The sequence below is a fragment of the Sceloporus occidentalis genome, unplaced genomic scaffold (assembly GCF_023333645.1).
Source record: "Sceloporus occidentalis isolate IW3139 unplaced genomic scaffold, rSceOcc1.0.p SCAF_125, whole genome shotgun sequence".
NCBI lineage: Eukaryota > Metazoa > Chordata > Lepidosauria > Squamata > Phrynosomatidae > Sceloporus > Sceloporus occidentalis.
The window spans coordinates 88,047-111,383 of record NW_028317105.1 but is presented as its reverse complement, the minus strand read 5'-3'; the positions used below and the strand labels follow the sequence as shown (position 1 = coordinate 111,383).

At 44.2% G+C, this 23,337-nt stretch overlaps 1 protein-coding gene across 2 annotated transcripts; it reads left to right on the top strand.

Annotated features, from left to right (window-relative positions):
* Positions 1-945: 945 nt before the first annotated feature.
* On the top strand, positions 946-21,314 carry LOC149281978 (ribosomal protein S6 kinase alpha-6). Of its 2 annotated transcripts, XM_089498751.1 has the most exons (22): positions 946-984; positions 7,050-7,109; positions 7,658-7,774; positions 8,274-8,355; positions 9,258-9,338; positions 9,502-9,581; positions 12,229-12,335; positions 13,022-13,059; positions 13,661-13,803; positions 14,410-14,480; positions 14,842-14,930; positions 16,398-16,462; positions 16,558-16,660; positions 17,152-17,276; positions 17,444-17,569; positions 18,197-18,286; positions 18,382-18,543; positions 19,085-19,246; positions 19,590-19,666; positions 20,158-20,275; positions 20,662-20,802; positions 21,189-21,314. In XM_089498751.1, the coding sequence occupies exons 1-22, from the start codon at positions 955-957 to the stop codon at positions 21,312-21,314; spliced, it is 2,193 nt and encodes a 730-aa protein (XP_089354877.1). In that variant the 5' UTR covers positions 946-954. The 2 variants fall into 2 exon arrangements, with proteins under 2 accessions (XP_089354877.1, XP_089354878.1); XM_089498752.1 differs by lacking the exon at positions 946-984 and having other exon boundaries at positions 7,056-7,124.
* Positions 21,315-23,337: the final 2,023 nt, after the last annotated feature.

The window sequence follows — 23,337 nt, the reverse complement described above, 5'->3', positions numbered from 1 at the left end:
GGGTAGCCCTGTACAATCCCTCCATGTAAATTTAAAGGGGGCACACAGCGATCTCATGCATATCACATACGTGCAGACGCCAGTTCAAGCGTGTGGAAATGGGCGCACTTTCCTGCCACTGATTGGATGCCTCAGGCAGCCATTAGTGACAATAATTGCTGGATCATGGAGGAGGAGGAGGGCATCTGCTGCTGCAGGGCAGCCTCTTCTGTAAGCGCTTTTATTATTTTTTCCCCTCTTTATTTTGGAAGAACCCATATTAACGTATTCACAAACTAATGCTAATTAGACGTTAATTATTAAATGGGCCCCTCCAGCTCATTAAGACCAATCCTTCCATTGTTTGAGTTAGAGTAATTGTGTGGTAGTTCGGGCAGTTGGATAACAGAGCACGTGATACAAACGGCTTATATGCAGCTGCCTGAAAACACTATATTATTATTAAAAGAATTAGTAACATAACCGCTTGGTGGGACTTCCCCTTTAACCGCCCCCGGTACCAGATGCTGCGCGCACCATGCATCCAACAAGGGGACGCAGTGCGCGCCCACGGACACAAAGGCTCCGCCCCCAGGGATGCGCGCCCCAAGCAGCCGCACTCGGGTCATTAGCATACGACGCGCTCCCGCTGCGGTCACGCGATTCGTCTTTATCCCACAGGTCGCCAGGCTGGGGATCTCCTTGGTGATGTCACGCTGACGCGGCTCCCTTCGGTTTCCATGCTGCACAGGTGACGGCGGCCGCCATATTGGCGGAGCCTGCTGCTGCGCGGATAGGGAGACGAGCAGCGGCTCCGGAGGTAGGGGAGGAAGAGGAGTAGTGGGGTCCTCCGCTTTCCTCTTGTCTGCTCCCCTTGGCTGTCCCCGCTAGGAGCTGGCGGGGGATGTGTGGACCGAGCGTCCCGTGAGGGGGATGCCGCAGCGGCTCAGTCAACAGGAGGATCCGTGGCAGAAAATGGAGGTGTACATGAGCGGCGGGAGCGAGGTTTGTCTGGGGTCTGGGGTGAGAATGTGGCGCTGCCAAAGCACTGTGCACACCGCCGGCTGTCAGACCTGGCGGTGGTCGCCTGTGTCCGCGCCTGTCATGTCACTGTCATGTGTGTGTCACAGCCATCTCCTGCACCAGATTATACCTCATTGTCATTGTTATGGGTCTCGTGTGTGTGTGTGTGTGTGTGTGGCGCCCCAGCTCCTGTCTGGGGCTGCCCCGTTTGTGTGTGTGGCCCCAGCTCCTGTCTGGGGGTCCCATGTGTGTGGCCCCAGTTTGGGGGACCCCTGTGTGTGTGGCCCCTTCACTCCTGCTTGTGGTACTCTTGTTACCTAGTTAAAGCGCCCTGCATGTCACATGACCCTGGTTTTTGTGCCATTATGTGGAACACGCTTGTTACTGTTTCACGTCATTCTGCCATCTGTGGCTCTGCACACGCGTGTCAGTGACATGGGCCCTCGGTCTGGCGCGGTGTGTGACTCTGATTAGTAGTCTGATCCTTCGCATATTACACTTGTAGAAGTCCTCTGCGGGCCGGTTACCGGGCTACTGACCCAACGCGCCTGCTTCGTAAGCAAAATTATCCACAACTTTCCAGAAGTGGCCCTGCCGTGTGCCGCCCCGTGGGGGGTTATTTCACGCCGCCCCGTGGGGGGTTATTTCACGCCATCTCACCCTGCCGATATTTTTGTCGGTTTTGTGTATCTGCCTGTGTCAAGGAGCAGGCGGCAGAGCGTTCCTCTGGTTACCGCGGCGATTGCTCCATTCCGCTCCTCTACTCCTGAGTTTTTTTCAGCGTGCGGAATGTTCCGGTTCCCGTCCGCCAGCAGGCGGTTTTAAAAGTTAATATAAAGGTGTCGCCGATCCGCTGCGTTATTTCTCTCCTGCGCGTCACTAATGAATTCTAATCCGTGTTTATGGCGCATCGCCATAAACAAACGCAATGCACGGAAACACGCTAAGACCTGCTCCCCATAACACAGCGCTACGTCTAGACGGGTGTTTACATGTGTTTGGAACCCCCTCATCTGTTTCTGATCTGCCGTCAGGACCCCCGTTCTGTCCTGTTTGTGTATTGTGAGTTCTATTAACGCCCCCCCCCCCGATACTTCGTGTTTATGGCAGCGGTTTGCGACAATGTGTCTGAGCGCACGGCTCGATTGCGTGTTGCAGGTCACACGTGTAACTCTGCACGTCTGTATTTACACTGTTGATATGTGAGGGATGTATGCGATACTCTGAGACTCCATGTATTTCAATATCTCTAGATTGTAAGCTTCTGAGCCGGGCTCTCTCCGTAACGTATCGCTTCGTCTTAGTCCGTCGGTTCTGGTTCTGTCGGAGGCTTTGAACGTACGGACTGTAAGAAGCGCTGCGGAAACTGTTGCCGCTATATAAATAAAAGATAAATAATAATAGTCTCTTGCGTTTTTTTGTTTTTCCTCCCCTGGCTCGTTTTGTTGTCGTGTCCGTGTTTTAGGCATGCAGCATGCGCTGTTTACATGTTTTCATGTGAGGCAATATCTTCACTTTGTAAGCCTAAAGTTGCCGTTAATTTCGCAAAACGGACTAAATCTGTTTATTCTGTGCTTTTGGTCGCATAAAACACACGCTTTTTGAGAAGCCTTTTCTGCTTCTATGGCAATAACCAACCAAGCGCATGCTTCTGCGTCCTATCAATGAATGATCCTGACAAAGGAAAAAGTAAGAAATAAAATCCTTCAGGCGGAGTCCGGTCCGTTTGCACCGGCCGGGGCAGCTGCTGGTAACGGTAGCCCTTTGTTTCCGGGCCGATGCCACCTACTTATCTCAGACGATAAATGGATATTTCTGCAGATAGACAAAAAAACCTAGAATTTTTGATATCCCCGTTTTTTTTTTAGATCCCGTCTTTGCGACCTTTCTGAAAATATCCCTTTTTATTTATTTATTCTCCCGGTTTTCATGCACATTCTCTGAGGACGTCCCGAGTCAGTACGGACAACAAGCCCCATCATCCCAGACTGACTTCTAGCCCATATCTGCTCGAGGGTCCCCAGGACTCTCAGAATGCTCGTGACCCACGTGTGACCCTTCAGTGGAAGGCAGCGTTCTGTTCCCGGGAATACGTTGTGTAGGAGACGCTCTCCCCACGCGCGGCGCAGTCCTCCCCTCGCTCCGCTCCCCCTCCATGGATCTTCTCACAATCCTTCTGCCGGAGACGTGATCGGAATTGACTTCGGGTGACTCATCGCTCGGTCTCTGCGTATCCAAGCTGTGCGCGTCGACTAAGCTGTGCGTCTCTGGGGGGGGGGGTGACCTTATTGTCCCAAATGTGACCCTTCCTGCTGGTCTACGAGAAGTCCCCGGGCTGGTCCGATAAACTTTGCACGGAGCGGCCATTTGTCTACCAACCTGCGCTGCTAGCGTGATAAACATCCTTAAAGCCCCTTCTTTCCCACACCTTCCTCAAGTGAGTAAACCTACTCATGCTCGGCAGTGTAGGGGTGAGTGAACCCACTCATACAGACCATCTCAATGTGTTCACTGATCATATGATTTAAAGGGTCAGACTTGCAGACCCCCCCTCCCCCACGCTTTATGCTTTTGCCAGGGGGACACGACGAAAAGGGGCCACGCAGCTATCCTATGCATTAAAGTGGGTATGATAGTGGGGGGGGGGGGTCCCATCAAGGAGGCTGCGCTGTGAGAAATAAAATCTGCTCTTTTTAATGAAATTGGGAGGAAAATTAGCGCGATTGCCCCTTTTAAAAAGGTAGCGACGAGGGCTTCGATATAACGAAGGTGTTGAGATTTCTCTTTCCGGCGTGAAGTCATTAAATAAAAATAGTTGTTTTTTTGTCCGGCTTTCCTTTGAACTTGGAACTTGTGCCGACTTATTTGATTTTTGTCTTAGTCACGTAACCCGTGGAAGTGATCCGCATGCGAGCGTTGGGTGTGGGATCCCAACCAATTAGCCGCGTAGTTAAAGTAGGAGCAGTAGAAACCGGTACTCCTTCCGAGCCGGCCGCGAGACACGCGTCCCTGGGAGCCGGCCGCGAGACACGCGTCCCTGGGAGCCGGCCGCGAGACACGCGTCCCTGGGAGCCGGCCGCGAGACACGCGTCCCTGGGAGCCGGCCGCGAGACACGCGTCCCTGGGAGCCGGCCGCGAGACACGCGTCCCTGGGAGCCGGCCGCGAGACACGCGTCCCTGGGAGCCGGCCGCGAGACACGCGCCCCTCCGTGAGAATTAACGCTCAAGAAGGAATCGCTGTGCGTCTCCGGCGTCTCCGAGTCGGGTGCGTTCGCTTATGTGTTACATGCGATGGGGTATTTTTATAGGTTTTTATTTAGGTTATTTCAAAGAATGCCAGAGTCGTAACAATTGAACATAAGAGCTTATAATCTAGAGGCTTGGGTGTAATGTAAGGAGGTTCTACTTTATTGAGAGGGTGGTAGATAAGTGGAACAGCCACCCAGGAGAAATGGTGGTCCAGTAAGGGAATCTGAGAACAAGATGCCTTAATTATATGGATTTTAAATAAATGCACAGTTCCACAGTTGCATATTTTATTTGCTGGTTTTTGGGCACGCAGCAGCGCATGGCTTAGTGAATCCGTGCCTCGGCATACGTCGATCAATCTGTTGAGACGTTCTGGGAAGCCCGTCTGCACGTTTCTCCCCCTGTACCTACATCTTATTGGTGAGATCAAGGTAGTAGTGGGCACCGGACCCCCAGCCGGGGGGAAATGGTCTGTGGGCCCAAATGTGTTACAGGTACCCGTGTGAAAGAGTCTGTCGCTGAAGCCTGTAGAACGCCGGGCGAGATCCGCCGACTGGTTTAACGGTAACATGACGAGCTTTTAAAGACCAGAATAAGTCTCCGGGATGCACTTTGTGTTGGAAACATTGTTGCCCTTTTTCTATTTTCTTTTTCCACATTTTGCTTGTTTTCTCACTCTCCTGCGTGGAAAGGAGCTGCTGAGTTTAACCCCTTTGTAGCCGCCGTAAAAGCAGGCAGTGGCTTTTATTTATTTATTTCTCATAGAGAAAGCCTCTTAGTTACATTTTTGTGTTTTATGCGACTAAACTTTAAGAGGAGAAACAAAACGGATCTGCCTTTGTTTATTTATTTATTTATCACGCTAGCGAGATAAGCGAGGGTTAATGTGGAAGAACTCCCTTTAAACATTCCCATCTTCAACGCATGCACACAGCTGTATATCCGTGTGCCGGGGCCGTGATCACGGGAACATCTGGCGGCTGATAAGAACCGTTCAGTTCGCGTTGGTCTCGTGTGAGATCCAGGAAACACGTGCCTATCCCATGCGTGTCTAAATTCCCAGGCTGGCTGTATGTATGTATGTTTGTATATGTGTGTATGTATACACACACGTATATAGCGTATCATTGTGTTCGGGTGCTCGTATGTATCAGATAAGCATAGTTAGTCAAACCAGGACCGAGGAGTTGTGGCGTGACACGGAGGAGTTGTGCCGCTCTTGCATCCTTTCTCAGAGGTCGGGATGACGTTACTGTAGTCTCGGGCTTCTTACTTAAATGGTGTGATTTGTAGCTTTTTCGCCATCATCCTTACTTCCATTTCTTTAAACCCAATAATCTAACGCCTTCTGCATCTGGAACTTTTACGCCATCGGGTGTTAGGAGATTATCGGCGCCAAAACTGCTTTCGTTATCTTCTGTGTTACTAAACCCTGTGTGTTTTCTTCTATAACCGCGCGTTAAAGGGTCGGACTCGCGCTGCCGTTCAGAAGTTTGGGGTCACTTAGAAATGTCCTTGTTTTTCAAAGAAGAGCATATTTTGTCCATTAAAACATGAAAGGGATCAGAAATCCAGCGCAGACGGGGTTAATGTTGTAAATGACCATTGTAGCTGGAAACGGCTGATTTTTAATGGAATCTCTTCATAGGTGTACGGAGGCTCTCTATCACTCCCATCACTCCTGTGTTAGATGGAGTTTTTTGGGTGGAGAAACAGCGCGGACCCCCCCCCCCCCCCCCAAAAAAACAATTTACATTAATTCAGTAGTATCTAGTTTCAGCCGGTCTCTGGCTTCCCTCCTTCCTGGATCTGTTAGCAGGCAGAGATGGTCCGGTAATTACTACCTACCCATAACGAGCGAGGTGAATCCTGTCGCTCTCTCTCCCTGTGACCTCACCCTTGTCTACGTAAAACATTTAATTATTATTTTTCTCTGCGTGTTTAAACACGTCTTTAATCCGGCACAGCTAAAAACCGGACGTTGCTCCTCGCCCCCGCCGCCGCCGCCGCCGCCGCTCCATAGCGTTCAATGTTAATATGGAAAAATCTGAGAACCGTTCCTTATTCAATATCCCTTAACAGGTAACCTCTGGTATATTTGGGTGCTGGGGGGGGGGGGGGGGTTATCTGATTGTGGATCCTTCCACATTTATATAAATTTTTTTATTAAATAATGTATTTTTATTACTTTAAAAAAAAACAAAAAAAAACATCAATAATAATGATAAATATTATTTAATAATATCACGTACCTATCTTTTATTACTTTGAGATGAGAAGACCGTATATCTGCTGATGATCAGATTGTGTAGGGGGTCTGTACCTGAACCCTTTCATTGCCAGCGAGGACGATGCCCTGCTTTAAAATAGGTGGATTTACCTGCCTGTTTATCTCTGGAAACCGTTGTCCTTGTATCATTCTCCTGCTCTCTGCGTTCCTTATAAATAAACGTACTTTCTTCGCGGGGTGTTGAACACGAGCGATCTCAACTGATATAAAGCCTTTGCTCCCTATATTATTTTTATTATAATATACATGCTTTTAAGTGATTTGGATTCTATATTTCTAGTTCTTAAATTCACCCAAGGAGTAGTCGGCGGGTTTTAGGTGATTTGTAATTAAATTCCCATTGTCCCCTAGTGACGCCTGCATTAAAATCCTGCCGCCGAGCAGAAGCGGTAACGGCGTCGCTTACTCTGCCGGAATTTTTTATTTTAATCTTTGTTTTCAATAAGGAGAAAAGGAAGACGGGGGGGAAAAAGCTTGACGTTTACATTTATTTATTTTTTATTATTAGCTGAATGGTTTGAAGATGATGGACGAGCCGATGGACGAAGGGGATTCCTTGCTGCCTTACGTGAGTATGCCGCCTGTTCTCTTCGTCCACCTTCACTCAATATCAGTTTCCTCCGCCGCCCTCGCGTAACCCCCTGCTACAATGTGACAAAACCACAAAATTTCCGTTGGAGCGCGTCCTCTTATCTACGCGCGCATCTGTATTAAAATCCCACGTCCCGCCGTGTTCCCCTCCTCCCTTGCTACCAAAAGTCCAAAATAGAAATACAAGCTATCATGCTATTAATGTGAATTGTAAATGCAGTGTGTTTATCGTACACGCTTATAATGGATGCTAAGACATTATTAAAATGTGATAATCAAACTAATCTGATGATGAAGGCATGGGAAGAACAGGTTTTTAATCCTTTGCCACCTGGCCTGGGTCCTTTGTTGGTTCCGATATAAGAAGCCCACACAGACAATTCATGCCGGCTGTATTATGCTGGCACGTTGTTTTGCATCATCTTATTTATCTCCTCCAATGCTAAGGTTCTGTTGCCCGGTACCAATCCGGTTCTTATCCCTCTACGGGGGTCTTTCAATTTGTGTTTCTTCTTTTTTTCTTAGGATGAAGGAAACGTTAAAGAGATTCAGATTACCCACCACGTGAAAGAAGGATGCGAGAAAGCGGACCCCGCACAGTTTGAGTTACTCAAAGTCCTCGGGCAAGGATCCTTCGGAAAAGTATGTGGCTTTTTTTTGTATTTTATTTATTTATTTATTTATTTTTTACAACCCCCCCCAGCCTACGGCTTCTACTCGCCCCGATCTGCCACGCCGATGTCTGTCTGCACTCCTGCTCATTTGCATAATTTAGTATTGTTCTATTTTCTATTAAGGGCCGTGTGTCCCAGCTAGCACTGTACCGTATCGCGAGAAACCGCGCGCAGGAACTTCATTTTGGTCACAGAATACGGAACGAAAGATTGCTGGTTTCTTTAGTTATTGGGTATTAAAGCGCACGTGCCAGGCAATTATGGGGAGGAGGCATTTTCAGTCTGATCCCCAATCGCTGTCAGATAAAGTATATTTTCGTTTATATATCTCCCACACGGCTGGTAAGGAAAGCTCATATTAACCCGTTATACGATTCCCCATAACGCGCCGCGGCTATGCAGGCAGACTCTGTGCTGTTCAGAAGAAATAGTCCGAGGAGATACGGTAAACATTATCATTTCTGTAGGTTTTCCTTGTAAGAAAAATCATCGGACCAGATTCCGGGCAACTTTATGCAATGAAAGTGCTGAAAAAGGCTTCGCTGAAAGGTGAGCAGTGAGCCTGGTGCCACGGTAAGCGCAGGAACCCTCCGCAGAGCGGTCAGCGGAAGAAAAAGTTCAATTATTATGCTTTTTAATACTCAGAAGGGTTGAATTTTTTTTATTTATTTTTTTATTTATTTCTTTATGCGTTCAATATATAAATATCAGAACCATTCCTCATATTGCTCTGGTTCTGACCTCTTTCAGCCTACATGGGCGGCGAGGGTTAATGACTTGGTTCCCATAGCCACAGAAAGCTTCTTGAAAGTTAGTATCGGTTAAAGCTATAGCTGAAAGAGTAAAATGACTGTTTAAAGGTGCTGCTCCCCAAATTTTCGTATGTCGCTTTATTCTTTGCCCCTGCAAGTTTTATTGCATAAAAACTACAGACCATTAGGAAAGGTTTTTTTTTTTTTTTTCTTTCCAACCTATCAGTGCCTGCTTTTGTGTCATGTGACAATTAAGTGTTCCTTATGAACACAAAGCAGAGAATTCTTATACCGTTTTTAATTTTTTGTTGCTGTTGCTTCCTTTTTACTGAAAAACTGACCTAAAACAAAGTACTGAATGAAAGTGGGAAATATTAATAGAAAATCAAAACAGCTTGTAAAATATAATCAGTGATGCGGTTTGAGGTGGATTTTAACATAGTTGTTATAGCCCATTGATGAACTTAATTGAACTTCAGGGAAGTCTCTGTCCTCCGTAATGGAGATTTTCCGTATAGAATGTTTAATAAAATAAGATTCTTAAGCTCATTCTTGCTCTTATACAAGCATGTCGCAGAGCGTACATTTTTAAACCCTTTCTACAAAGCACCAGACTTTTTATACAAAATGAGAATTAAAGAGTCTTGAAGAAAACATCGCAAAGCAAAACCTCCTCAATTTGCTTTTTTGTTTCCCCAGTAAGAGACAGAGTCCGTACGAAGATGGAGCGTGATATCCTCGTGGAAGTCAACCATCCGTTTATTGTGAAGTTGCACTACGGTGAGTATAACCTGCCCTCGATTCAGAACTATATAACACCCATAACACAGAGGTTTAAGCCATTGAATGTTCCCACGCTGGATTTTTATCATTCATTTGTCTGATTTTTAGTTTATTCAGATGAAGTAAGGCAACAAAGTAATGTTTTCCTTTTAATTGTCAGCTTTTCAGACCGAAGGGAAGCTGTATCTGATTTTGGATTTTCTCAGGGGAGGAGACGTCTTCACGCGGTTATCCAAAGAGGTAACTATCTGCTTTTAAGCTGCCATTATGTTTTTGTTCATCTCGTTTTATTCCTCCCCTTGTGAAATTTTACTCTTAGAACACACGCGTAGTCCAGTTGTAGAAGATTTGTTAGTCCTAAAGGCGGCTGAAGAACCTCTTTAAAAAAAACCTCTATAGATGAGCTACCTTTGAAGAGAAAAATATATAGTCGTTTTACGCATTCGAGAAGAAGACTGAATATTTTTTTGCTTTGGCATGCGCGATAAGGAAACACGTGCCGTCGTAGTAAATATTAGAGAAGACGCCGTGTGGGCCGAGCAGCGTTGTGTAAACTCTGAGGCTTGGTTTTTGGGTGGAATAAGAAAACACCCTGATTCTGTGACTCACCCCTGCCTTAAATATCCTGGATATTTTCATTAACGAGGAGCACGGCTATTACCCGGGCTGTCTCCAGCCTTCCGGGACTCTTTCCTGCTTGGCTGCGTTCTGTTGTAAAAAAGAACACCCTATCTGTGGTAGTAACCATCGTGTATTTCATCACTTAAGGTTACACTCCCTTAAAACATACGCGGCGATTAATTGCTGGTTATAAAGTATTTTATTCCCTCGCCGTGGTTGTTTAGGGACAAATGAACATCTGCGGATCGATTCCATATAACTAGGCTATGAATAAAAGTATAACCGCAGCCTCCTGATTTTCTCTTGCTTCTACTAAATTAAGCGAGCACATCGGTCTCTTCCTGGGCTCTCTGATAATCCGCCGGCACGAGATGTGTCCTTTTGTAGGCAGCGTCTTCACCCCCCCCCCCCCCGAGATCTCGGTTAACGGTGAGAGGAGATGACTAAGTATCCGCCTCGACTCCTGTAATATGTTTGTCTGCGTTTTTTCTTTCTTTTGGTTAAAATAAACCAAAGTTTATAAACCCCAACAGAGCCGGGTCTGCTCTCTGGGGCTCTGCTTTGTACAATGTTTTTGGACATCCAGGTTTCCATCCTTCCGATCCAATTATTTTATGCCGCTATTTTACATACCGCTAATTCTGCAAAAGGGGTGCTTGGCGTCCTTAACTCGCTGACGGACGGCGGGTTTTTTTTTTTTTTGGTTTTTTTTTTGAGAGGCTCGTGTTGGCGGCCAATATAACTTTGTATAGTACGTACTTAACGGTTAATATCTGGTTTCTATGCAGGGAACATCTTAAGCCGCCCACCTCTCTTCTCTCGATTAGAAACGTATGATTCATGTGCGTTGTAATCCCAAACAAATATCTACGCTGCGGAGCAAGGCTGGCTGCACATGTGTAACCGTTTTAAGCGTGTCAAGACAAACTAGCGTGTCATGGAATATTATTTTTACATGTTCGTGCTAAATCGATCCAGGAGCAGTACACCGTAACTTTTTTATTATTATTATTTAAGATTCATATCATTTTATATAGAATGAATAATTTTTCCCTTACAGACTAGATTAACGAAATGAAAAAAAAAAAAAAGCCTCTGGGGAAATAAACACCCTGACCATCCGTATCGTAGGGAACCAAGAGAAGTCTTAATCACCAAGCCTGTCGCTCTGACTAATGGAGGCGGCAGGGACTGTGGTGTGGTGATTGTGCAGGGAGAGTCTCCCAAAGTATTACATGATTGACAACAATGGCGGCCTAGAGTTCTGCGTATAAAGGAAGTTTACTGGCGTAAAATGAGACTAAACCAGATTACCCACATTACTGTATACAATGCTCACAACGTGAACGCCGCCGTCCGTGAATGGCGGACCAGACGTAACCGCGCCGTCCGTCAACTCGTTAAGTAATTTGTCAAGTAACATTTAATACGTTATTTATTTTTGTAGTCGTTCCCCTGTAGCCAGCTGTTATTTTGTCCGGATTTTATTCGGACGATTTCAATAAACTTAACCAAGAATAAATTATCCGCGGAAAAAGGATTTTTTTTATTCCTCCAAGGACTGTTTGATTTTGCTAAACGGCTACTTCTTACCGCCTTGTGTCTGTCCTGATGAAAACTGTTTTGAAATGTATCCATATCTGCACTTGTTGATCCAGAGCTTCTTGATCGAGGGAGAAATCAGATGTTTCCCCCCCAAAGTGGCAAATTTCCAAAAACAAAAACTTATTTGGGTTTTATTCACTAAAGCGGGAGTCGGAGCATCCCTTCCGGTAGGAGATCGGAAGAAAAGACTTTGGGGCTTATGTGTTGAAAAGGAAAGTTGTTGTTTCCATCTCACCTCGCTATTCATCATGAAGGGCAAACACTGGCAGGTTTCTCTACAAGGAGGACTCGGCCGACCCGGTACAATGTATAATTCAAAGGAGAGACCTCACTGACTTTGAACTATACATTATAGTGAAATTGAAGGAGCCCCCGAGCAAGTAGACCCTTTTCAGATCCCAATAAATAGTCTTTTAGTCCGATACGGTTGAATCCATTTTCTTGCTGGAGTAACTTACCGGTGGATTCTGAGAATTGAAACTGCAACTCTGCTGCAACCTCCTGCTTTAGTAAACAAGCCCCCGTGTTTTCTGTACATTAACGAGGTCACACCGTATGTGGCGTCGAAGTGACGGCGTGTTGCATGCGATGAGTGCCATGTCATTGTGGTTTTAGAATGTAATGTACATCTCAGAAGGTAAATCTATACAGTTCTTATTAGGTTATGTTTACAGAGGAAGATGTGAAGTTCTACCTGGCAGAGCTGGCCCTGGCCCTGGACCACCTGCACAGCCTGGGCATCGTGTACCGGGACCTCAAGCCAGAAAAGTACGTTGACGCTCTGTTATCGATGTCCCCCGCGCGTAGATCCGGGGGATGGGGGGGACCTGTCGCCCAGTAAAAACGCCCGATCCTCTTTCCTCGGGGGGGGGGGGATATGCACTTCCATCGAAGGGGTAGAATAGTTTAATTCCTTTTAATTGTGTTTCAGAAACAGACACGTCCACTTTTTCTGTTGTAACCTTTGCGGAGGTTGTAAGATATCTCCAGATAATGTCACATTGAGAAGTGTGTTGTTTTTAATTTATTTTTTTTTTTTTCTGGCCGGTTTCTGACGAGCTCGGCTGATCTCAGCGGGATCCTTGTTGCCCCTGCTGAGGTTACAGGTGTAGCCGCTGTGAGCCGCCCTGAGTTTAAATGCCAACCCCATGAGCTAAACCAACGGGCTAATTGAGTTCCTTCAACAATTGTTTTACTGAAAAAAGGCGTGAAACCGCTGGATATTCAATAAACAAAACGACAAAATATTAAAGAAAATCAAATATTTTTCATATTTTTTATTCCAACACCTGGGTGCCCAGGGCTGTTGGAACAGAAATGGTTAAAACTGTTTTAGCCAGGGTCTTGCCTTACAGTAAGATAAGTATAGTGTATAGTATAGTAAGTATATATTGTTTTTAATGTGTACATGCATCGTGTTACGTGTATTGGTGAATGTGACTTTTAATTTTCAGCATTTTGCTTGATGAAACAGGACATATCAAGTTGACAGGTAGGTCCCCGACTCACCTGCAGAACATTACATAACCAAACGCACCATTGTTTACGTGTACGTGGTGGCGGCGGCTTGATTTCGTCTATTTTATTTTATTTAATAAATATTAATACACCCCTGGCATCCATTGTGCTTTTCATTTCTGCATTTCATGCCGTAAACACGTCTGCGAGCGGCTTTATTGCCACCAGACAATATATACGTGCCGCTTCCAGCCTCGTTGCGATTTATGTGCATTTTGGCAGGGTACTTCTGTGTGTGATAAACAAAGAGGGTGGTTAGATAAGTGGAACAGACTCCCAGCAGAAGTGGTAGAGGCTAATGCAGTGAGGGAATTAAAAAAAAAAAAAAAAAAAAAGCATGTGGGTAGGTGGGACAAATGGGTCTGATCTGCGGTCAGATTCTTTGTATTAGTTTATGAAGTAGGGGCCATAGGCATGAGTCCTCCCAATAGAGATAACTGTAACTATGTATAGTGCTCTGGAATATGACGGCGCTGTATGAGCCAGTCACAACCTTTTCTGTTACCCAAGTCTCGTCTCGTTAGAATATGCCGGATTCGTTAGGGTGCACTTTTTGCAACGCTTCTGTTTTCCAGACTTCGGCCTCAGTAAGGAATCCGTGGACCACGAAAAAAAGGCCTATTCGTTCTGCGGCACCGTAGAGTACATGGCGCCAGAGGTGGTAAACAGACGGGGTCACACGCAAAGCGCGGACTGGTGGTCATTCGGCGTTCTCATGGTACGTTCATTCATTCATGTCATTTAGAAGGAATGAAAGTCCTTCTGCAGTGTGATGCATTCCTCACCTTCCTCTATGCATTTCATTCTGTTCCTTTATAATATATTAATACGTAGTAACTGTTTTGTTAAGTATCTGGGGAAGGGGTTGCTGCTGTTAATATACATCAATATGTTTAGCAGACGGGGACCAAGCTATGTAGGCATTTACAGAATTCATCTGTTTTTCATACGCTTCCAAGGTGGGATCGTGCAGCTAGCGTGAATATAGAGTTAGAAATTCCATGTTTGCTGTCCACTGAAATACTTGGTTACCTTTTTACATTTTTTGTTTTAGCATCGGATTTTTGTTGAACTTTATTCTGGTCCAAGAAGATACATTTTGCTCTAAGAAAATTAAAATATAAAAAAAATAGGTATAATCGCATATAGCGATTTAATATTGGAAACACAGATTTCTGAAAATGTCAAGTTTTAAGTATAATATATTAAACCAGCCTTGCTAGGAGATAAAAAAAATAAAATAAAATCTGAATTGCCATGGCAACCAATAAAAATCCCTGCCATGGAAGCTTGTGCGTAATATTTCTAATGTCTGTCTTTTCAGTTTGAAATGCTCACGGGTACTTTACCGTTTCAAGGCAAAGATCGGAATGAAACGATGAATATGATTCTAAAGTAAGTTTTTGGCCTTTGTTAGAGAAAACGTTAATTCCACAGATTCGGCCTTGGGGGGGGGTTTGTATTAATCGGAACAGGGCACGGGGCAGATTTAAAGGTACCAAGTAAATGGCTCGTTCCATGGGCAGATTTTATCGCCTTATGTGGGTATTGAGTGGTTTTTAAATATGGGAAGCCATATAGTTACTTTTGTCGCATACATGATGAATAACGCAGTATTTTTCATTCTCGTGATACCTGTAATAATGATTATGGGGGATTTTATAAATGTAATTTATTATTATTGGTGTTGGGATCTGTATGTTTCATTATCGTTGAGGCAAGTACTAACCCTATTTAAATACGTTTGTCTTCTCAGATCAAAACTTGGAATGCCGCAATTCCTGAGCCCCGAAGCGCAGAGTCTGCTGCGGATGTTGTTTAAACGAAACCCTCTAAACAGATTAGGTGAGTGGAGGGCCGGAGACACAGTCGCTGCAAAACTGGTAATTTCTCCACTTTTTGGGCAACGTCTATAAATGGAATCGTGCGATTTACTCATTGCTAATATTTTTTTGCCGTGCGAGTTAATGCATCGTCAACAGCGAGCCGCGAGGAATAGCGCCGATCGGTTACACGCCGATGACATTTAATCAAGTGCAGTTTAATGAAATATGATTGCGAGGACCCGTCGCCCTAACCTCGACAAACAATTTACAGAGATTGATGCAGAGTGTAATCACAATAAATGAATGTATTTCACCTTTGGCTACGTTAATGCGGAGTCTGGAGAAAAAAAAATCAAATATTGTGAAGACTTTTTGTACCTGTAGTAAATTACCTGCGGTTATTGGCTAAACAAAGCTCGAAAAAATATTTATACAGCTACAACATTATATATATATTATTTACTTTTAGTCAGTTGTTGGTCTTGTTTTAGACCTATCCTATACATGTTTACATTCACTCTCTAGGCCTTTGTCTCTTCTGCTGGGAGGCCTTTCCACTTTTCTACAACCCTCTGATTAAAGTAAAACCCCCTTTAAAATCTGTGTAGATCGTAAGACCATTGGAGCAGGATCTTATCAACCGAATCAATAAATATATTTGCTACGGGAGTCTCACTGGATTAGAGTTTTAGTAAGCAGGGTAAGGTCTGAGATACGCGAATATGCGTACGATTCAAAACCTGTAAACACATCAATGCTGCAACAATCAAAAAGGGAACAAAGTGCGTTGATACGGATGCGTGTAGTCCTGTCTGTAGATACGCTACTGTTCAAAAGTTTGGGGTCATTTCGAAATTGTGTTTGTCCATTTAAATAACATGCGTTGGATCCGAAATCCAGCTCAGGCAGGGTTAATGTTGTAAATTACTATTGTAGCTGATTTTTAATGGAATCTCTTCATAGGCGTAGAGAGGCCCTTTATCACTCCCATCACTCCTGTGCTCCAATGGCCCTTTATCACTCCCATCACTCCTGTGCTCCAATGGCCCTTTATCACTCCCATCACTCCTGTGCTCCAATGGCCCTTTATCATTCCCATCACTCCTGTGTATCAAGCTGAGGAATTGTATCTACTAACTACGTGTGTCTGTACGTACAGAGGGTTTCGCGCCGTGATGCCAGATTACAGAACAATTAGTGCATTAGGCTCCTGGTACGCTTTACCACCTTCAGATATGTATATTTAAGACAGACTTAGTTAGGTTTGGGACCCTTACCCTTCCACTTTCAGCTGAGATTAAATATTTATTCTAATCACAGATTGATGATGCTTTAAACGCGAAGGCACGCTTTGGGAGGATACGGCTAACCCGTACTGAGGAGCTTTGGTTATCTAAACCTCGGATGGGGCAGTATTGTGTAAATAAGTCTTCGTTTGTATTTCTACAAAGGGCTAACTGTTTTTACTTATTTCAATTTTTTAAAGGGGCTGGGATTGACGGAGTGGAAGAGATAAAGAGACATCCGTTCTTCTCAACTATTGACTGGAATGTAAGCTTTAAAATCAAATAATAAAAAAAACCCCCACAATATATATTCAGACCTGCGTGCGAATTGTAACTTAGTTAACTTGTTTGTCTTTTCAGAAGCTATATAGACGGGAGATCCAACCCCCGTTTAAACCTGCTTCTGGGAAACCAGAGGACACCTTCTGCTTTGATCCAGAGTTCACAGCAAAAACACCTAAAGGTATTTTCAGAGCTCGGCCTTCGGTCCTGTGATGATCCTTCCCCATTTACAAGTTTATCTCTAGTTAAAATTTCATTATGCGCTGAAGCCATTTACAGTTGGGGGGGGGTATTCAGAGGGGCCTTTTGGCATCTAGGATTTGCCATTCATTCTGGCTTTCTAATTGCAATGCCCCTTAGTGGCCGGGCTCAGGAAACCCATTCTCTGCTTCTTCACAGAGAGATAAAAGAAGTCTTACCTCGTAACAGTATCCGTTTAATTGGCAGTGACTTTTATATTTATATAGTACTATTCTTCTGTCTGTATCATAGCAGTGTTCCTTCCGCGCTCTTGATTGTACTTTAATTTCAGTCACCATTAATCTGGTGCATTTCTATAAAGTTGTCTTTTCTTGCAAATAATTGTTTTTTTGTTTTTTGTTTTTTTCTTTTTTGTGGCAGTATTCTTATTGTGTAGTCTAATGTTCTTTTTCCTTTTGTTCTTCCATCCAGATTCTCCAGGGGTTCCTCCGAGCGCCAACGCACATCAGCTCTTCAAAGGCTTTAGCTTCGTAGCACCTTCATCTATCGAAGAGCACAAGATCTCTTCTATCACAAACGTGCTGCCAATTATACAGGTAAAGTCTTTTATTCCAATCCAGACGTATCTATATAGCAGCTGTGATTTCCTTGAAGTGAAGCTAAGAAAAGTTTTTTATATAAAATATAGTTTTGTTGCACTTTTTTGGCCAGTTACAGGGTGCAAGGACTGTTCCTCATCACCCAAATATCATTCTTTTTACAGCAATTTCATGGAAGCAGAGCGAAGTTTACTGATATCTATGATCTGAAGGAAGATATCGGCGTTGGGTCGTATTCCGTGTGCAAGCGTTGTGTTCACAGGGCCACGAGCATGGAGTATGCTGTGAAGGTACCCGATTTTAAACCAGGAGGTCATGGCGTTTCCTGTGGGTATTTATTAAACAATATCGGCTCACTCCAGAGTCCGGCGCATGCCAGATTTAATGTGAATTTGAGGCTACGGGTAATAAATCAGTACGTGGCAGCAAAGTCAAAATGAAAGTTTTCCTGGCTTGAAGGTGACTCGGCAGCTCCTATCGTCGTGGAAAAAGGTCTCCTAACGTAACTCCTCACAAGGCGGCAACTTGAATAATATCTCCACTTCTAATGAAGAGATAAATTGATGTTCAGGTTTGATATGCCGAGTGCCGTCTAATTAGGTGATCTGTGTAGCTGCCCATGACCGGGACATTAATCTTCCGTTGGAGTTCCCGAGCTTGCCGGATAACCGGAGTCTGCTGGAAGATGCGCTTGAAATACGGAAGCGCCGTTTAGGTGGCGGGTCTCCGTACAGAGCTTTCTCTGATCGTGGAAGCAACGGAAATCGAATGCATTCATTGCCAGATATAATATTACAAATAATTGAATAGCATTCCTTTTTTTATTATTAATTCCTTTGTTTAAACTCCAGAGTAAATTGCAGGATTTTTTTTTATTTTATTTTTTTTACTAACTTTACATATTTTTATTCCTGCAGATAATTGATAAAAGCAAAAGGGATCCGTCGGAAGAGATAGAAATTCTGATGCGTTATGGCCAGCATCCTAACATTATCACTTTGAAAGATGTAGGTAGCCGTTGCTTTTGGCCTGTGTTGGTCCTCTAGCTTTTTTTTCTTCTAACGGTGTCATTTCAACGTCTCGTTCTGAAACGCTTCCTTAGGTGTTTGATGACGATGGCAGATACGTTTACCTCGTCACCGAGCTGATGAAAGGCGGGGAGCTGCTCGATCGCATCCTCCGCCAGAAATACTTCTCGGAGCGGGAAGCCGGAGCCGTACTCTACACCATCGCCAAAACCGTTGATTACCTGCACTGCCAGGGGGTAGGTGAAACAAAGCCCGCCGTGTAAATGTTCCACGTTCTGATGCTAATCTCTCCTGTACTTCATTTAGTTTGGCTTTAACCGTCATAGGACCCTTCTAATGGTAGAAGCTGGAGCCGTATTAAATCCTCAGTGGCCCTAACTGACTCCGCTATGTCCCCCGGGACCCTCATTGATGGTAACTTAAGTGAGATTCTCCAGCAGCAAGTGCTGAGGTGGCCTCCATAATGTGGAGGAGGCTCTTGAAAGTAATCCCACTGATTTAACGATATGCCTAATGCTGGCCCAGTCGCTGACCCTTTATAATAAACACATCCCGAGATTGGGAAAATCAGCAGATTGTCCTGCAAGCTCCTACATCGGGGAATATTTGAATATTTGTCACCCTTTTTATTAAAAGATATATCCTAAAAAATTATATCACTTTTACCTTTCCCATGTTCACTGTGAGGGTGTGTGTGTTTTTTTTTTTTTTTTTTTTTTTTTTTTTTTTTTTAATATGTATGTGTTTTTTTAACTTTTTTTTTTTTTTTATCATCAGGTGGTTCACCGTGACCTTAAGCCTAGTAATATTTTATACATGGATGACTCAAGCAATGCAGACTCCATAAGAATTTGTGATTTTGGGTTCGCGAAGCAGCTTCGAGGAGATAACGGGTTACTCTTAACACCGTGTTACACTGCCAACTTTGTTGCGCCGGAGGTACTAAGAATTTTCTTTCCCCTCTACCCACCAACAAAAAATGCATTTCTTTTTTGTTAATAAATGAACTTTCAGTGAATCTCTGAAAGAAAAAAAAAAACATTGAGTTTTGTTAGCTGCACACGAGCCTGAACACAAAGAAATGAATTTAGCACGTTCCTGCTCGAACATACTGCCGGCTCTTGAGGAGTAAATAGGCTGATGCCTCTTGTCTGCATGAAGCGCTCCGTTGGCGTTACTGAGTATGAATTATTGTATGTATTTTGAAACGTACAGTGCTAGAAGGTAAGAATCTGTTTGGTAGCGTTATATATGACAGCGTTATATCTTTACTGTATTACAGGTTCTCATGAGGCAGGGCTACGATGCTGCCTGTGATATATGGAGCCTCGGTGTTCTCTTGTACACAATGCTTGCAGGGTGAGCATCTAGAGCACAAAGTTATCCGTACCTATTATTTGGGCTTTGAGTTGGTATACCTCGCCTTGGGCTAAACTCAGTGAAGCTCTACTTATTACCAGACTACTTGGGGCAGGTATGGTCCAAAGGGCGAGCATTCTAGCTTTATGGGACTTCTGGAGGGCGAAAAGCCCAGTAGCCAAAGGGCCACATGGCTTTTCCCAACCACTCCTTACAATGCAAAAGTACTTGGTGCTGTCCAGGGTGGCTGCGGGGTCTAGAGAACGTGGTGCGCTTAGTGTATATACTCATCACTGTTTGTATTAAAGACCCCTTAATCTGTTTGCACGCTTATTGGACTAAAAGTACCCTTCTTTCACATGGCTCTCCAACCACCAACTCTGACGCGCGGCTGGAAATGTGTGCCGACAAAATCACCTTCGGCTGATGTCGCTTAATGGGGCCTTTCAATGTTCTTTTAAATTGGTATTAATGTCGTCTCGCACTTTCAGTTACACTCCATTTGCCAACGGACCCAACGACACCCCAGAAGAAATCTTAATGCGGATAGGGAGTGGAAACTTCTCGTTAAGCGGAGGAAACTGGGACACGGTGTCAGATCCCGCAAAGGTAGGGAAATGAACCAAGTGACTGATATGCTTCGCTATCTAACAATGAGTGCAATTAGCAAAGGCACAGCACCACCACAAATATATATATATAATTATATATATATATATCACGCCGTATATGTGCGGGTTCAGACATTACAATAGTGGAACACTAAAAATATTGTCTTGATAACTATTGTGCGTTAGCATTGTGTGCGTTTATTAAAATGTCATTTCTCGGTGTTAAACTCCCCGTTTCTTCGAGGCTGGCAGCGTATTCCCCGCAGCCTGCCCTGCGTGTTCGCACCCTACCCGGGCGTCCTTTCAAAATCGCACCATTTATAAATGTGTGCCTTCAGTCGTTGAAGCACTAAATTAAACTAAGTGGTGTTTTTCCACCTCCAGGACTTGCTATCGCACATGCTTCATGTCGATCCACATCAGCGGTATACGGCGGAGAAAGTATTAAAGCACTCCTGGATTTCATGTAGAGACCAGCTTCCCCATTACCAGCTAAACCGACAAGACGCGCCTCATCTGGTCAAGGTGAAAAAAACCGTGTTTAATCAGCAGCAATCCGCAAATGAGGGTATTTTAAGATAATATAATGGAGGGGGGTAATTATGCAGATCCCGAGAAAGGCAACGTAGCATCCCCAAGGTACAGTATACCTCGTATTGTATTCAAACCCCATGCTATGTGTATACCATGGGAGCAGCTGTATTAACTTGCTTTTGCCTGAGTGGTAGGATTATTCCTCCCCGCCAGTTTATCTGTCCACTGTTGCCCAGCTGTGGATTCTAGTTGATTAGACAGAGGTTCCACTAATGTGAATTAAAAATATATATCCAGAGGATCCAATTTTGTGAACCTCTTTGGGAACTTGCAGATCTGCTTGCGTTTCCGTATGGTAATTCTGGGTCTCATTTTAGGGCGCTATGGCTGCTACCTATTCTGCACTGAATCACAAGATATTACAGCCCGTGCTGGAGCCGGTCGCCGCTTCAAACTTAGCTCAACGCCGGAGTATGAAGAAGCGAACGTCAACAGACTTGTAGATAAATCGGCGCATTGCGGCCAAACCGACGCTAGGGAAGTCCTCTGTCCAGCCTGTGGTTGAACAGCATTTAGAGTCTTTATATTACTTGAATATTATGTACAAATCTTTCACGGACAGCATATTTTTTTGTGTGTGTTCTGTGCTTTTACGCTTTTTCGGCCGTTTTTATTTATTTTTTTTATTTGGTTTTGGGAGACTTTTGGGGTTTTTTGTTTTGTATAAACATCCGGGTACGTCACGGAAATGCCTCACCTTCATGCAAAAGCAACCCTTCCGTTCAGTCCGCTGCTTCGGATCCAGATTTAAGAATAATTTCAAAGACCTAAACGCTGTATATATTTTTTCTTTTTTTTTCTTTTTTCGTTCGCACGAAACACATTATTGGGAGTGAAAAGACGAAGCATTCGGTCCATCACACAAGTAGCTTAGCTTCATGGCACAGGACAGAGACGCCATGTGCTAAAGCCAATAGATGCCTGGCCTGGAATATAGCGGTCATGTATGGCTCTAAGACACTATACGTAATATCACTGTGGATATCTAGTCGATGTTGTTACCTTTAGAGCCACCCACTTAGCTTCTAAAGCCGGTCTCCAGATTCATAGACGTCCTTAAACGTGCGTTATTGACGTGCTTTTTAGGTTCAGAGCGCGAAGAACGACCTCTTCGTACTGGCCGGCTTTCCCCTCTCATCCTGGCATTGAGGTGGTCATACTACGGATGGAGTTGCTTTGGAGTCTCCGTGCATTCAAGTAACTTATCTTGTATATAAACATGTTGTATTATGTTTGTACCTATTGTACAAATAATTCAGTATTTTGCTTTTGGAATTAATTTTTTAGTTATTTTATCCTCTTCAAGGTACCATACAATGATTTTTACCAAGTAGGTAAAATTATATTTTTATAGGACTAATTATTATTATAATTATCGTCATCTGAAACCAAAATAAAATACAAGATTATGGCTTAGAAGTGTGAGCTGTCACTAGCCAAACCTGTCTGTTGCATGAGGAAAAATATATATATATCTGCCAGTAATGGGAATATTGTGTGTGAAATCATTCGTCGTTAGTGATAATACAATAAACTGTGGTTATTGAGATAGAATAGATCCCAAGCGCGTGGGGGAAAAGGCATTTTTGTTTGTCTAGTATCGTCTATCCACATGAGGTTTGTTTTATGCATATAAATGTATGTGGCCCCTAGCGGCCCTTTAAAGCGCTCCTGACTTTAAGACTCTGTTTGGTTTATTTGCTAATGGGAGAGTTTGAGCTTCGACTCCTTCGGTCTTCTATGTACACCATGAAGGTCCAACCTCGGTCTCCTTACACATTATTAAATTATACATTATGCAGAGCCAACCTGGAAAACCTGCCCTTCGTAATGAATGGTGACGCGAGGGAGTTAAAACCAAAACTCTCGCTATAGTGAATAAGCCTGAATGAGTTGTAGGTGAGTCTCGGTGTAAAAGAACGAGCTCTGTAAGTTAAAAAGCGTTATGGAGGCCAACTCCATTGAGTGTCTTTGGCAGTTGTGTTAAGATGTCATTGTTGTCTTCTCTGCGGATCACCGACAGGTCGTTGCTTTTAGAGTAAAACTACGTGCGGTTCTTCCGTGGTCGGCACTGGCACCCCTACAAGCTGTCTCCACGGCTCTGGGAAAGCCTACATGATGTGCTTTTGAGTGCCAAAATGCGTTGTTCTAGCCAGTCCTCGTTCCGTGAGATGTGTATTTGTTTCACTTTGTTGCGGTTGACGTTGTGGGGGTGGGGGGGGGGGGGTCACTGTATACTCGGTGCTGTATGCTCCTCTAGTCCATAGCATTGTATGTTAAGGAGGATCTGAAACCTGTAGGAATCGGACTTGTCGCGCCGCGGGATTCCGTTAACCCTTTATGTTTTGTTGTGTCCCCAGCGTGAGCCGCCAGATACCAGATCACTGTGGAACCGAATATCTTTTTTTACTTTCTCTAAATACACCGTATGTTTAAGCTAAAGGTACGGGAACTGCGATCAGAAAC

What these genes read in the sequence shown, in the direction of transcription:
- LOC149281978 (XM_089498751.1), top strand. Translation starts at nt 955, where the DNA reads ATGGAGGTGTACATGAGCGGCGGGAGCGAG. An exon ending in AGGACATATCAAGTTGACAG is followed by an intron (nt 13,060 to 13,660) that starts GTAGGTCCCCGA and finishes TCTGTTTTCCAG; the next exon opens with ACTTCGGCCTCAGTAAGGAA. An exon ending in GCATGGAGTATGCTGTGAAG is followed by an intron (nt 17,570 to 18,196) that starts GTACCCGATTTT and finishes TTATTCCTGCAG; the next exon opens with ATAATTGATAAAAGCAAAAG.